Genomic DNA, 16,667 nt, shown 5'->3' with positions numbered 1-16,667 from the left:
CAAGACTCAGAATATTAAAACTTAAATGAAAACAAAGAAATTAAATGTTGCTTTCAAATGTACAAAGAAATAAAGAAGCTGACATCCTCCTAAGACCAGCTGACTTCAGGCTTTCCTACCCTTCCTATCCCCAAGTTAAAGAAACCTATCAAGCATATTTCCTCTCCTCATCTTCACCACATCCTCACTCCCCAGTGGGTTGTTGAAAGGAACGTGACCATCTTAAGCTTAAGAAGTTCCAAATTATAGCCACTTCAGTCAAGAGGGTCAGTTTTACTAGAACCCGACCTATATGAAGAAGAAACAGAATATAGTAGAAAGTATTCAGTCGGGGAACCTGCTAAAACTCAGCCCTACCACCCAGCAGCAATGCTATGCTGGGAAAACAAACTGACTTGTGCGTCACCACACTCATCTGAAGCTGTGCTGTTGTTTCTCTCAGGCCGGCAAACAGCTAGGAATACAATTCAGAAGGTAAATACATAAAGCCAAAGGATGTAACTTATCACCACAACTGTGGTAAAACAGGTACTTTTTTTGCAGTTCATAATCTAGCATTACCCCATAATTAGCAGGAATTTTAAGGGCTTTCAGTTGTTTCATAAGATAAATTCCAAAGAATTTATTCAAAGTTCCTATTATGTTGGGAGTCTAAGATTAACTTTGTTAATAGTATGATAAGGTTTCAAAGGATTAAACTGAAAATGAATCACAAGATGGGAAGGACTTACAGGAAACACTTGGAAACCAATTAATTGTTGAAGGGATAGAACAGACTTTATCCCACAAGATCTAGACCCAGGAGTGGCTACACATTAAACTACCTGGTGAATGTTAAGATAATACCAATGCCTGGGTTCTACTGCAGAGACTGGTGTAATTGGGCTGGGACAGAGCTCCAGTACATGTAGTAATTATTTATTTACTTATTTATTTAAATGTTTTTATTGTTTCAGGTTAAACGAGGGTATACAAAGAATCAGGTTACAATGTTTGCATTTGTTAGGTAAAGTCTCTGTTATAACTGTATCCCTACATGTATTTTTCTAATGTTCTTCAAGTCATTTTAATATGCAGCCTGGCCTGAAAATCATTGATTTAGATAATGGAACTTGTGAATGCTGGGCTTTTGCATTTGACAAAATCCCTTCAACAAGTTTCAGGCTTCAGATTTTAAAAATGCCATAATATAATTTTCAAATAGAATGTCCTTCAGTGAGTGCCCAGACCAGTATGTGACATGAGGGGCTCCACCCTGTGGCCACTGAGCTGTACAGTAGGCCAAGACTGCTGACCGTCGTGAAAAGCACCAAGGTTAACAATTGGGCATCTTGGCCATCCACTGTGTGACATAACATTTAAGAAAACTAAGTGACGCTCAATGCTATAACCTGCATAATACTAACTAAAAGTAAACAGAAGGTTGTAAAGTTCCGTGAAGTTTCTTTTTATTTATTTATTTTAGAGAGACAGTCTCACTTTGTCACCCTCAGTAGAGTGCCATGGCATCACAGGTCACAACAACCTCCAGCTCTTGGGCTTAGGTGATTCTCTTGCCTCAGCCTCCCGAGTAGCGGTGACTACAGGCACCTGCCACAACGCTCAGCTATTTTTCCATTGCAGTTTGGCCGGGGCTGGGTTCGAGCCCGCCACCCTCAGTATATGGGGCTGGTGTCCTACTCAGGGAGCCACAGGCACCTTCAGTGGGGTTTCTTAAAAAGTCAAACAACTATAACCATGTATCATTTACTTCTAAAAGTCTGAGTGTGCCAATTTCCTCCTTCCTTCCTTTTTTTGAGACAGAGTCTCATTCTATCACCCTGGGTAGAATGCCGTGGTGTCACAGCTCACAGCAACCTCAAACTCTTGGGCTCAAGTGATCTTCTTGCCTCAGCCTCCTGAGTAGCTGGGACTACAGGCGCCTACCAAAATGCCCGCCTGTTTTTAGAGACAGGGGTCTCTCTTTGGCTCAGGCTGGTCTTGAAGTCCTAAGCTCAAGTGATCCACCTGCCTCAGTCTTCCAGAGTGCTGAGATTATAGGTGTGAGCCATCATGCCTGGCCAAGTGTGCCTATTCCTATGACAACTGTGTTAGACATCACAATGACACCACAAATCCTGCTGGCAAGATTTAATTTTGAAAACAAACATTCTCTGAATTCCAGGATCAGGTACAGGTGTCAGACTGTTGGCTGTCCCATGCTCCTTTTGTCATCCAATACACTGGGCCAGAGCTGGGGCAGCAGAACCACTGTGCTTCAAAGAGCAGCCAGGAGCTCTATCTGCAGCATCCAACTCCAGAAATAACATCCCTGGGAGAAGCACCCAACCCTAGCCCCGCCGGCAGAGTGGACTTTCCTCTTAAGCCTCACCTACAGAGAGAAGCAGCTAAATGGTAACTAGGCAGGACAGTTCTTAAGGGTCCGTCCATCTTTTAAAGTACACACATTCATAAAGTCAGTCTTGCTTTCTGCCTCCCTTCATGTGTTGTTTAACAACAATTAAGTTACTTCTTTGAAGAGTGAACGCAGAAAATAATCAAATAATTAAAACATATGTAACATCTAATTATCTAAATAGGCTAACTCCCTAAAAGGGTAAGGGAGGGAAGGCACGGACTTAATTCTGCTCATTAGTGGACTTCAGTGCACCAAGTTAATTTCACATTAGTCTCCAAGCTTAACACTCATAGGTTCAATCATTGCAAAAACTTCCGGAGGCGCTGTTTCCTGTCCCTGGCATTGACCTTTTTATCTTTAACTAAAAGAGAAAGAAAAATGGTAAGACATCAAAGAAAGCATTAGCAGAAGGCTACCTAACAGTGGAACCAAGATTTCATTGAAAAGGTTTTCATTAACTATTTGTAACTTCCAAGTTATCTTAACAAAATAAAGACTTAGCTACTTAAGACTGCTTCAAAAACAGGAAGCTAGTTCCAATACTTTTCTTCCCTTTTGACGGAAAGCTCCTTTAACTCATGCCAACGGGCTATATTTATTTCCCTGAAGCAGCGTTTCCGAGGAAAGCAACAGCAGTCTACTGCAGCCAGCGACGTAGGAGAACTCATCATCACAGCAGCCCAACCTCAAGAGCCCCACCGGAGCTGCTGCTGCAGTCACCCAGCATTAGAGTTACCTGGGCTCCACACCAATAGCAACACTGTTGTTATCTCTGCCAGAGAGCTCCAGGCTGCTATTGGAGACCAATATCTGGCACCAGGCCACATACCATACGTATCACACCCAGCAGTGCCTAAGAGGCTACTGAGCCTCTCAAAGCTTTGTGCATGCCTTGGGTGGGGAGGAGGGGGAAGGCAGGTGTTCTTAACTCATCTTAATGTTTAAATCTGCTGAGTCACTGAGTATCAATAGAGAAAAATAAAGCAGAGCTGCAAAATACTAATCTCCTTCATCCTGCTCTCCTTTGTACCAGCAAAGTAGACCCACAAGTAATATTCTTGACTCTGAAAACACAAGGGCATAGACAAATTATATACCCTCAGTCTGTAAAGAAAAGCTTTCAAACTCTCTAAAAGTGTAATGTTCTAAACAAAACTATTTCATGAAAACAGATGTTTTTATGCAAATAGTTGTGTCCGGACAGAGGGATTGGGGGTGATTTATGCTTTCTATAATCTTACTTTGTATATTTTCTATAATGAGCCCATATTTCTTTCATAATAATATGTCTTAGATCATTTCTGGTAAGAGATCAAACATATATCTTTGATGCCTAGGATGTAACTTTCAGCTCACCAAAATATTTCAAATCACAATTATGAAAACTCAAAGCAAGGTTTTGAAAAGCAAAGCAAGGGCCAGCTGAACACAGACATAAAAAAATACTAAATGAAAATCCTTAGATCTCATGAATACTCGCTATGTTACCACTCCTTGGCACAGAACGCTTAACTTTGGTAGGAAGAAAATTCCAATGGTACACTTTAGAGAGAAGGGAAAAACTAATGCAGTAATAATGGCACATGAGCCTTAGTTGACTTCTGCTGATTTTCCATTCTTCTTCCTTTCCTAGATTAGATGTGCTAGTGAACAAGTCACCCTTAGCTTTGACCTGAAGGCATTAAGAAAACAAACACCACTACAATAAAACAAATCTTACAAAAGCATCTGATAGCTTTGTTTTGCTTTTGTTTAAATATTAAAGCATCTAAAATCCCAACTCCTTTGGTAATTATCCAAGGACAAGTATAATCTGAAACTCACTGACTTATCTCTCTCCATCGATGACTTTACACACTTTATGCTTAAAGCCAACAGGGCTTGGAAATCCCTACCCACAACTCTTTTTTTCTGCCTGGCATGTTCTTCCTTTCTCCAAAATCTACCAATTCCTATAGTCTTCAGTCAAATGTTACCTTCCCATTGGAGTCTTTCCTGAGGGAAAGCACTTTCTCATTATTAACTTCCATGGCACCTAAATATAGTGATATACGTCCAGTACACATTTCTGAGTTTAAGCTTCTATTGCAGCAGGTCTCAACCTATGGGTCGCGACCCACAGGAACTGTATTAAAGGGCTACAGCATTAGGAAGGTTGAGAACCACTGTTCTATTGGAAGGCAGGCAGGCAGCCCAGCATCAATTTATCTTTACCTACTAGACCAGGCCACTTGGTTAAACACTGTACACGAATAAAAATGAATAAACAATGCATCTTAAAAATAACAAATCAGAGCTCCTAGAGTCATATGATCCACATGTGCAAAGATGATGATGAATTATAATGAAAGTTGGAACTGGAGACAATCATCCTAAGCGACGTATCCCAGGAAGGGAAAACCAAACACTGTATGTTCTCACTAATGGGAGAGAACATACAGTTACTAGATCACAGGCACAAAGCGATACAAAGGACATGAGAAACCAAGAAGGGGGGACTGTGGGAGGGTGGCTGCGGGACTAAAACTTACCCAGTGGGTACAATGAGAACTACTCTGGTGATGGGCACACCAAAACCCTTGACTTTATATTATGCAAAATATCCATGGAACAAAAATTTTTGTACCCCTTAATATTTTGATATTAAATAAATAAACAGAAAGAATAAGGAAAGGGGCTCTGATTAAAGAATCAGGCCTGCAGCATAGTAACAGTGTTAAGGAGTAGCAAAGGTATAAATCTTTGTGTTAGCTGAAATAATGCCAGCCTAACTATAGCCAAAGTTAGCACTTCAGCTCAAAGAACTAACAGAAACAGAAGGCACCACTATACTAACACTTCAGGATTAAAGGATGTCTGCTAAGCTTCAAATTGTGTGTAGCCACAAGCATTACAGTCCTGAAGAAGGGGTATGTGTACATGTGCATTATTTTGACCCTAACTGTCTCTAAGCATGTCTGGGGAACTACAAATATTTATTTCAAGATGTGACTGCCGAGAGCAATTTTCCCAAAGAGTAGTCCAAAAGAAAGACTTAGTCACAATACTAAGAAACGGGGAAACCATGAGCTCTGTTTGCATCTTTGATTACAGCTTAAGGAATTAGAAGCCCTAAGCACTGGTCTGTTTAACATCAGACCAGTTCTTGGTGCTTTGCTTCTGACTTCTACTTGACATAGTTTCATGATGTTAACTGGCCCTATCAAAAGCTAACAGTGGGGAATGGAACCTTGTTTTCCACTTATGAACCACAGAAGAAATCTTTGGGCGAGCCTGCTCACTACCACAGCTTAATCTTCATGGACACGCGAAAGGCTCCACAATTTTTCTCCTATCCTATTTCTCACCTAAGCTACACCTACTGATAATTCTACCAGGATGAACTTCAAATTCAACACGTCCAAAATCAAACTCACCCTTATCTCTCAAATCTCCTCCTTTTCTTCCCATATGGCCACTAACAGGTTTTTGGTTTTTTTTTTTTGGGGGGGGGGGTTGCAGTTTTTGGCTGGGGCTGGGTTTGAACCTGCCACCTCCAGCCTATGGGGCCGGCGCCCTACTCCTTTCAGCCACAGGCGCTGCCCTGTCCACTAACAGTTTTAAATCCTTACCACCAATCTCAGGCACCCCAATGCCTCCCTCCCCTTCCAGAGATCCACTCAATCTCTGCTCTCTCTTCCCTCCTCCATGTTCACGTCTGTGTTTTGAAAAGTCCCCTGGCCTGTCCCACGTGGATAGGCCCAGCAGCCTCCTGACTACTCCCTATATTTTTTCTCTCTCCTATATAAGAATTTTTTCTGCATTGCTTCTAGAGTAATCTAAGATAAAAATCAAGACTTAAAAGTCCCTTTTCAGTGCAACATTCAGTAGCCACTAGTAAATTAAAACCACAACGAGATACCAGACACACCTAAAGAGAAGGCCAAAGTTAAAAAAGATGATAACACCAAATACCAGCAAGAATGCAGAAAAACAGGATAATTGCTTATGGGAATGTAAATGGTCCAACCATTCTGGGAAACAGTATTATGGTCTCTTACAAAACTAAATATGCACTTTATCATATGACCCAGCAATTATAGTCCTGGGCATTTATCCAGACAAATGAAAGCTTATGTTCACACAAAACCCTGTACCTGAATGTTTAAAGCACCTTTATTTATAATTGCCGCAAACTGGAAATAATCCATGTGTGCTTCAATGAATGAATGGTTAAATAAACTGCGGTGTAACTATAATATGGAATACTCTTTAGCAATAGAAAGTAAAGAACTATTGATGCACACAACAAATTAGGTGGATGTCAAGGGAATTGGGACGAGTGAAAAAGCAATCTCAGAACGTTACATACTATATGATTCCATTTCTATAGTATGCTTAAAATGACAAAATTACAGAGATAGAGAAAAGTTTAGTGGTTGCCAGAGACTGGGAGACAAGGAGAGGTGGCTGCGCCCACAAAAGGGTGACATGAGAGATCCTTACCGTCAAACTTTTTTTTTTTTTTGCGATCAAACTTCTGTATCTTTTCTGTGGCAGTGGGCGTTTAAAGGCACACATGTAAGAGCACTGCATGTGGTGTGTACACAGACGGCGGGTACACATACACACAAATGAACGCATGTAAAACCACGGTGAAATCTTAACAAAGTCAGTGAACTCTATCAATGTCAATCATCCTTCTGTGATCCTGTACTACAATTGTACAAGATGTCACCATGGGGGAAAACTGGATGAAGGCGATACAGGGTCTCTCTGTATTTTTTACAAATGCATTTTAAGTCTACAGTTATCTCAAAATAAAAGTTAAACATTAAATCTCTTCACTGACTTCTAATAGTTCTCTGATGGCCATAGTAAAAGATTCCTTAGCATGGCATGTATAATTCTCTCTGACCTATGTTCCATTTATACACTTAAGCCCTCAACAACTAGTTCTAAGTTCTAACATTTACTGAGCACTGGCCATGTGCCAGGTACGACAGGAAGGATTTTGTGTGTATTATCTCACTTATTCCTCAATGATCTCATAAGTTAGGTACTATTGTCAACACCATTTTATACATAAACCATAACCACAAATGATGCACGTAGGTAGCTATTCAAAATCTAAAAATGCCTTGCATTTTTTCTATACCTCTGGGTCTTTACTTCCATTACCTAAAAGACCTCTCCACATAATCACCTTGCAAAGCCCTGCTCCAATGTTAGCTTTGTGACTTTTTCCAGACTTAACTGCTATGCTAATAGGGTCTAGCACTCAGAAAATACTCAATAAATGTTTAATTAAAACAAGGTCTAAATGAAAGGACCCAAAGAAATTATAAAACTGGCACCAAAGAAGTATTTGACACTGATTACATTGAATCTGTATTTCTCCAAAGTTAGGCCTGAATGGGAAAGCATTCTATAATACATAGCAGGGGACAGAGAAAACTCATTAGTGAGAAATGCTGATTAATAAAGTAAACAGCTTTAACACACCAAAGTGTTAAAGGACCAGGTAATGTCAGGCTAAAGAAACACCAGTGTCAGCACTGATGTTACACTAAGTCCATTAACTTTCTCAGGTTTTCACATAGCAAATACATGAACATATACCTGAACTTCCTAACCTAGTCACTCCCATTCTGCCTTATTAGTTACTTTTCATAATTTAAGAAAAGGTATAATGGGCTCGGCACCTGTAGCTCAGCGGCTAAGGGCGCTAGCCACATACACCAGAGCTGGCAGGTTCGAATCCTGCCAAACAACAATGACAACAACAACAACAAATACCCGGGTGCTGTGGCAGGTGCCTGTAATCCCAGCTACTTGAGAGGCTGAGGCAAGAGAATCACTTAAGCTCAAGAGTTGGAGGTTGCTGTGAGCTGTGACAACACAGCACTCTACCCAGGGCAACATAGTAAAACTCTATCTCCAAAAAAAAAAAAGAAAAGAAAAGAAAAGGTATAATGCTTCTTTTTCTGATAAAAAAAATTTTTTTTTCTCCAGGTCTAAATGTATCTTCACTAATATAAAGATGCTTTACATTCATGAAACTTGTAAAACTTAAGAGTGAGTCTCTCCAAAGGATTCACAATTTTTTTAAGACAAGGTCTCACTCTGTACCCTAGCCCATGCAGAGACATCAGCTTAGCTCACAGCAACCTCAAACTACCAGGCTCAAGTGATCTGCCTGCTTCAGCCTCCCAAGAGCCCACCATGATGCCCGGGTAATTTTTCTATTTTTAGCATAGACAGGGTTTCACTCTTGCTCAGGCTGGTCTTGAACTCCTGAGCTCGAGGGATCCTCCCACCAGGGCCTCTCAGATGGCTAGCATTAAGGGTTAGCCACTGCCCCCAATCCAGAATTCAAGAGTTTGCATTTTAAATACAGACAACAGAGGCAGAAGAAAGAGCCAATGTTGTTTAACTACATGAATGAAGCTTAAAAGTCCAAAATCCTTGTGTTCCCACCCCCTTATAAGTTGTTTTCTCTCAAGCAAAACCTTTCAGAAGGTACCAAAATGAAGTGAAAGTGAAAAAGGAAAGAATGCTAAGGACAAGACAGGTCCTTAAATGGCTGAGCGCCAACCTCTCTTTCCATATATTCAGTGCTTACTGTGAACCAGGGCATCACTTGAAGAAAAGGTTTGGTCTAGTACAAGCAGATAAGAGAAGCGACTCTCTGTAGACACTGACCGGTCGAGTTCTCTTGAACTTGGATTCCTCTCTGTGCTGCCCGGAAGCGCTGGTTCTCTCCCTCACACTCCTATAGCCCGGACTGGGGATGATATACTCTTTTCCTATGTCGATATCCTTCATCTTCTCTGAGTGCAAGTGCCAGGGCTCACAGACTCGTGGTTCACTTCAGAATTTCTGAAATTAAAAAATGCATCAAGAAGAGATATTTCCTAAATTGTGGTTAATCACATGCTGAAATCCTTTCAGATAGGAAAAAAGTGCAAAGGCATTAAAGGCTTCTACTGTTACAGCTATTAAAAGTTTTTTTTAAAAATTTGCAAGTATTTTCTAAGATTTTCATTTTATTTAAAGAAAAAATCAGTATAATAGAATCAAGAAAAATTACCTTGACCTATCTAAAATACAATTTAAAAAATTAAACATGCTATTAAAGAGGCACCCACTCTCTTCCTCTAAGCTGCAATGTAATGTACAGAGTATATATATGTCTTTTTCTTTTTTATAACACTTTTTGGAAACTATTTCAGTTTGTCCCAAGCATTGCAAATTCTGTGATTTTAAAGTAAACATCAATTTCCCTACTAAATTTTACCAAATGAAAACTTACAAAACACTTATTCTACCAATAATATATCTCATTTCTGCAGTTTTATAATTAACTAGCAAGTTAACTGATGTTATTTTAAAACTCCATAAAGTTAACCAGCTAAAATACAAAACAATATGATAATTTCAAACACAAATTTTCCTTGGAGTCCTGAAAAGATTCTAAAATCAGATAGTGGTGATGGCAGCACAATTCTGTGCAAACACCCCAGTGAACTGTATACTTTAAAAGGGTGAATTCTGGCTCAACGCCTGTAGCTCAGCATCTAGGGCTCCAGCCACATACACCAGAGCAAGCGGGTTCAAACCCAGTCCCAGCCTACCAAACAACAACGGCAACTACAACAAAACAATACCCGGGCGTCATGGTGGGCACCTGTAGTCCCAGCTACTTGGGAGTCTGAGGCAAGAGAATAGCTTAAACCCAAGAGTTGGAGGTTGCTGTGAGCTGCAATGCCACAGCACTCTACTGAGGGCAACATGGTCAATCTCTGTCTCAAAAAAAAAAAAAAAAAGGGGGTGAATTCTATGGCATACAAATTACATCTCAATAAAACTATTATTAAAAAGCAAGAACAAAACAAATTCCCCACCCTGTTCTACTAAGTTTCTATGGAGCTCTGTTCTAACCCATTGTTTGCCTTACTAATCCATATCCTACAACAACTCTGGTCATTTTTTTTTTTTTTTTAAGAGACAAGAGTCTCACTTTGTTACCCTGGGTAGAGTGCAGTGGTATCACAGCTCACAGCAACCTCCAGTTCTTGGGCTTAGGCGATTCTCTTGCCTCAGCCTCCCGAGTACCTGAGACTACAGGCGCCGAACACAACGCCCAGCTATTTTTTGTGGCAATTTGGCCAGGGCCAGGTTCGAACCTGCTACCCTTGGTATATGGGGCTGGGGCCCTACCCAGTGAGCCACAGGCACTGCCCACAGCTCTGGTCATTTAAAAAAAAATAAACACACATATATCTCTGTAAAATGTTGCCCCTACTCCATGGTGGTTAACAGTTTTCCAGATACAAGCTAAGAAAACACCTTTCAGACCAGCCTCACTAGAAATTAAAGAAGGGTAGCTTTGTTGGCTTCTGGAATCCATAAATCCCTAACTGTCCCTGTAACTTAAAAGTACTACTTTTGCAGCACAAAATTCTAACAACTATAAATCATTCTTTCTAACAACTATAAATCATTCTTTAAGGTATCAGAAAAAAGAACACTAACTAACCCTCTAAATAAAAAGGACTAAACCTCCACAGAGACATGTTTCCAGCACAAAGAAAGCTTGACTTCTTACCTTTCAGAATTCTGGTGCAAGTACTCTAAGTTGATAATGATAAATTACTTATCTTTAAAAAAAAAAAAAAAGAATAGAAAAGTCACCTTGTCCAATGACAAACTGCACCATAAAGAACACTGGCTTTACCCAGCAAGAGCGCAGCAATCATGTCATTGAGATCTCATTAAGGCTAAACTATAAACAGACCTGGCATCTGCCAGTGTCTCCAATGTCTGCAGATCAGAGTAACCTTCTTGTTACAGGGATCACAGAAGTCCAACCTTCTCCTCTAAAGGTTACCCAGCCTAGCTGATTATGGAAAAAATTAGTGCTACTTTTTACAAAGGTGGGAGAGGAGGCCAGTGTACTTCGTTCACAATAGGAAATACTATGACAAGAACAACAATCTCAATTATCTAAGAACCCATGATAACCAAAGATTCTTCCAGTCACTTTATTTCAAAGGATAGAACAGAATCAGTAGAGCATATGAGCAGAGACTGGCAGCGATGAAGTGACTTCCCTGTTATGATATAAATAATGATTGTTTCATGCCTGTAGTGACTGATGTGATGGACTGTGCTAAACTGCCCTAAGGGACCAACTTTTTCTGTGTACGAAGGATGCGGGGATGTGTTCCATTATCTCTAACATCCCCATCTCCCATCTCTATAATTTGCTGGAAAAAGGGATAGAATCAGGCCCTAAAGGGGCACAAAGTTATTGACCCTAAACATAAGGACATCCTCTTCTGTGTATCTGGAATATAAGACAGGGTATGTCTCATGGAGGCCAATGAAGAGCTGGGAAGCCTGATAGATCTGGAAAGCAATAAGGCCTTAATCTAAAGCAAGCAAACAAGGATCACTAGGCCAGACTTTTAATTGATACTGTTTGTATTTCCTTATTTCCTTATGTTCTTTTTCTTTCTTTTTTTTTGAGACAGTCTGGCTCTGTTGCCCTGGCTAGAAAGCAGCGGCATCATCATAACTCAAAGCAACCTCAAACTCCTGGGCTCAAGCAATACTCTTGCTTCAGCCTCCTGAGTAGCTGGGACTATAGGCACCGGCCACTACACCAGACTATTACTCAGTCTGGTCTCCAACTCCTGAGCTCAGTGGCTTACCAGAGTGCTAGGATTATAGGCGTGAGCAACCACGCCTGGCCTCCCTATTTTCTTATGTTCCCTCTTAAGTTGTTGAAAATCTTTTAAATTGCTGATTTGCCTCAGCTATCAATGGAGGAAGAGAAGAGACTTTTGTTTATATTTGAGCCAGAGCTGCACAAGGACAATGGCAGAATAATCAAAAAGGGAGAACCCCAAAGAAGTTCCTAGACTCAAAATCTACAGGGTTGAGGCCACTAGGCCAGTTGCCTTTTTTTTTTTTTTTTTTTTTATCAAGACTCTCTTTCCAGAGATAAAAGTGCAGATTCTCTCTGCACAATGATACACTGTATGGGGGAGGGAAGTTGCACAGGATTATGAGGACTGTTAATTAGCCACACTGGGGTTTCCAAACTGCCTGCAACACAATTCCTCAATAGGTTCCAGCACCTCTGGAATCTTAGTGAAGTTGCACAGGGAAGCTGTGAAGCTGAAAGGACACATACATACCACACCACACTTCCCCCCCACCCCAGTAATCCACTTGTTGCACCTGCAAGCTTCCTCACCTTTCACCCACGCTATGGACCCCAGTGTAACCTTGCCATCTCCTCTTTCAAAACCTTCTGAAACTTTCCCAGTCATTTCTGTGCCCATCTACGCAGAAACCAAATGATCCCTGTATAAATACAAAACAGCACGTAGCTCTGTGCAGTAGACGTGAAAAAGACACTAGATAACAGTCTAGAGATCTGGGCTCCATTCCCGGCTCCACCACGGGTTTACTGCGCGCGCTCTTGTCTCCTACCTCCATTTACCCGTTTGCAAAAACGAAGAAAATTACTTACTTTGAAGGTCGCGGGTTCTCGACATGAGGCTGGAGCCGGTGCTTCAGGCCGCTGGCCCACAACCTTCCAGGGCTTCTGATGGGCCCCTTCGCCTGGGATGCCCCGGTCCTAGGGCGTTCCCACCGCCAGCCCGGGCCTGGCAAGGCGATTGCGACCCACACCCACGGGCTGCGAGCGCAGCGCCCCCTGGTGGCCGCAGCCCGGGCGGTCGCCAGCGTCCCCGACCACTCATCCCCGCCCTACCTACCTGCCCGCTGACGCTGGGCCTCGCTCGGAGCCCCTAAGGTTCGCCCACCTAGGAGGTGGCAGCGGAAGGCTAGAGGGAGGCCAGGCCCGTTCCTACGGTCTCCAACTTCGCCCGAACTCATCCCCAACCACAGCCTGCCACTCCCCGAGGAAACATGAGGAGGTGACCCCCATGACAATCGCGCTGCAGGGTAGAGGTGTAGCAGTAACCGTCACCTACCTGAGCCCCAGCTCCAGGACGGCCGTGCCGGCCACTCAACCACGCTCCCGAGCATCAGCCCCGGAGCAAAACAAGCCTTTATAGCGGCATCGGCCGGCACACAGCGCAGGCGCGCTGCACAAAGCATGCCCCGACTGCAGGGAATTGTAGTCCCCCTTCCTGGAGCCCGAGGCCGCGTACGCGTGAAAGGACTACATTTCCCAGAGGCACTGCGGCCGCCCCGGAGGTAGTGCGGGCGCTCCTAGCGCAGTCCTGTCTTTCCCCAGCTTCTGAGATCTTCTCTGGAATCTTCTCCGGAATTTTCTCCGAAGTCGTGTTCCCCTGGGGCAGCCAGGAGGATTGACAGCAGCTCTGTGTTCGCGTGCAGCCGGGTGTTTGTAGGCAAAGCCCTTCAGACCTTGCGCAGCCCTTCCTGTGCCAGAAAATATCGTGAAGGTTATCGCAGCCTGCTTCTGCCGGGATAAGGGTTGTCTGTCAACACCGCCCGCCAGCCCCAAATCTTATCTGCTGTGGCACTTAACATTTTATGTTTTCTTGCTGGTGGTTCAGTCCTGTGTTATCGCCTTTTTATCTTTTATCCCTACTGCCCATTACCCTAATGTGCTGAATAGTTTCTACTTGATAAAATCCCAGAATCAGTTTTAGAAGTATGAAGAGCCTGGGAAATAGTATGCTAACTCATCTCCTTTTTATAAATGAAACTGAGGCTCCTAGAGACACTGACCCTTTGATTTCTGTTTAATCTATACCTCCAACGTCGTAACATAAAGGCTATTCTCTTGAGTGCTTTCCTTCTCTGTCTTTTACATACCATTCTTGTTTCTTTTAATCATTTTATCTCCGTATGATTATTTCAGATTTTTTTAAAAGGGAGCTAAAGTAACTTGTCTATTTTTGTACAGCTAGATGCATTAATGTGAAGACAGTAACAAATCATAAAGCCAAGAAGTGTGTTCTTATACAGACCAATGCTATAGAATAAAGAGCCTTGAAACAGGCTCTTGCCTGTGTGTAACTTGATCTGTGACCGTGAAAACCTTACAAATCAGTAGGGAAAGGAAGAACATTCAGTCAATACTATTGGGATAATTGGTTTTCCTCATGAAAAAAACTCAGGGATTATCTCTTCATACCACACAGTAAATCAAATTCAGGTAGGTCAAAGGCTTAAATGTTAAGGAGGAAACTTTAAAACTTTTAGAAGGAAATAGGAAATGTCTTTATGACTTGGGAATAGGGAAGAACTTATTAAACAAGATAAAAAACAAAGTAATAAATATTTTTACTGTATTAAAATGAAAACTTTTGAACAAGATGCCATTAAATGAAAAGGTAAGACCAAAGTTATAACTGACAAAGTTTTTGAATACAAAATATTCAGATAATTTCTACAACTCAAGAAGAAATGGAAAATAACCCAAAAGGAAAATAGATAAATGACATGGACAGCTCACAGAAGAGCAAGCCAGAGCAACCACTCAAATAGGAAAAGACACCCAATGTCAGTAATAATTATGAAAATAAAAATTAAAATAGCAATGAGATACCACCTCACCAAAGCATACTAGTACTTCTGATCTCAAGTACTGTATGTAGCACCCCAAAGCTCGCAGATCTGATACCATCACATAAAATGCAAAACTTCTAAAATCTGAAATACTTCCAACATACTGAGTATAGCTTTTTTTTTTTTTTTTTAGACAGAGTCTCACCTTTCTTGCCCCTGGAGAGTACCGAGGAGTCACAGCTCACAGCAATCTCAAACTCTTGGGCTTAAGTCATTCTCTTGTTTCAGCCTACCAAGTAGCTGGGACTACAGGTGCCCACCACAATGCCTGGGCTATTTTTTTTGTTGCAGTTCGGCGGGGGCCAGGTTTGAACCCACCACCCTCCCTTGGTATATGGGGCAAGCGCCCTACCCACTGAGCCACTGGTGCCACCCTGTAGCATTATCTTGATCTGTCCAAGAATTGCCAAAGAATCGTATTTGAATTATTTACATGATATTAATTACAAAACATTCCCTCCTGGAAATGTGCTCATGTTGTGAAATGTTGGGAGGATGATATTCCCCAAACCTCCGTCAAGGGACTAGAGAATCTGTGTTGCAATGCAGAGGAGTGTATATTGTTAAATAATATTTAACTTGTGTAATGCACTTAATACACTTATTCATTCAAAATTAATGGAAATACAATAGAGCTAAAACAGACAAGTTTCCTGCCTTCATGGGGCTTAGACTCCCAAATAAATATTCATCAAAATTTAAATTATCCCAGCCCCAGTCAAAACTGAAAAAAAAAAAAATTTAAATTATAACCGGGATAAATCCTAGAAAAGGAAGTATATGTAACATTTGAAGGATGGGAAGAGTTAGTGAAGACAGTAGACGTGGGGGAGAGCAATCCAGGCAGAGGTAACAATAAAGCCAGGTGGTTGTAAAAGGTAAGGAGCATCTCCAAAGGCCTTGTAGACCATGATATAGGTCCTTAAAGGAAGAGCAAAAGACAATCAGTGAAAGGCTATAAAGGGTGAATAGCATAAGAGTTGAAAAATTGAATTTATATTTTGAAAACTGCACAGTGGCCTGCAGACTAGAGAAAGAACTAGAGACCAAAATGGGAGAGAAGAAGCCAGCTAGGAGTCACTGTTGTCCTCTAGGAAAGAGATCATGGCTTGAACTGAGTTAGATTGGAAAAGATGGAGAGAAGTGGAAGGACTTGAGAGAAATTCAAAAGATAAAATCAGCAGAACGTGTTGATGAGTTAGATACAGTGAAATGAGAAGACAGGTGCCAAGAGTAATACCAGGGTTCCTGGTTGTAGGATAGATGGCAGTTGGTCATTGTCAGGAGAAGTGCTCTGCTACCATAGCCTTCTGCCAGCTTGTCAGGAGCTAATGTCAATGGCAACGATCTGCTGTGGCGCTCATGTGCAATGTTGTAAAGACAAAAGCTCTCTTTTGCAGATCAATTTTGCAATGAAAGACATTTTCATGGAGTAAGATTTTTTTTAAGTTGGTTAATAAACCAATCATTTATTTGACTTCATGGAAACAATACAATGTGAAAGAATAAAGCACCTCTTTAATGATCTCGGCAATTAGAAAAGATTTAAGTTGTAAATGATGCCAAATGAAAGCCAAAAGACATCATAGCAGGTTATACAGCCAAAAGATTCACAGTACAGCAGTGAAAGAAGTTGAGTCTTCATAAAGTACATAGTAGTATAGGCATGTTATAAGTCATATCACATAGTCATATCATGAAGGAAAGTGTT

At 41.4% G+C, this 16,667-nt stretch overlaps 1 protein-coding gene across 9 annotated transcripts in view; it reads right to left on the bottom strand.

The window, feature by feature from the left end:
- Positions 1–13,567, bottom strand: part of ABCC5 (ATP binding cassette subfamily C member 5) — a 100,802-nt gene extending 87,235 nt beyond the window's left edge. For 6 of the 9 annotated variants that reach the window (XM_053564226.1, XM_053564230.1, XM_053564231.1 and 3 more), the window contains exons 1-2: positions 13,390–13,567; positions 9,083–9,259 (exon numbers count right to left, since the gene is read on the bottom strand). In XM_053564226.1, coding sequence (XP_053420201.1) covers positions 9,083–9,205 — 123 coding nt within the window. In that variant the 5' untranslated portion in view covers positions 9,206–9,259; positions 13,390–13,567. Of the gene's footprint in view, positions 1–9,082; positions 9,260–10,988; positions 11,131–11,177; positions 11,369–12,923; positions 13,075–13,389 lie in introns of those variants that run through there. The other 3 variants (XM_053564227.1, XM_053564229.1, XM_053564228.1) reach the window with 3 other exon arrangements.
- Between the last annotated feature and the right edge of the window lie 3,100 nt (positions 13,568–16,667).

Source organism: Nycticebus coucang, chromosome 16, assembly GCF_027406575.1.
Source record: "Nycticebus coucang isolate mNycCou1 chromosome 16, mNycCou1.pri, whole genome shotgun sequence".
NCBI classification, from domain to species: Eukaryota; Metazoa; Chordata; class Mammalia; order Primates; family Lorisidae; genus Nycticebus; species Nycticebus coucang.
Note: the sequence above shows the minus strand (reverse complement) of the source record. Positions and strands in the feature narration are given on the sequence as shown.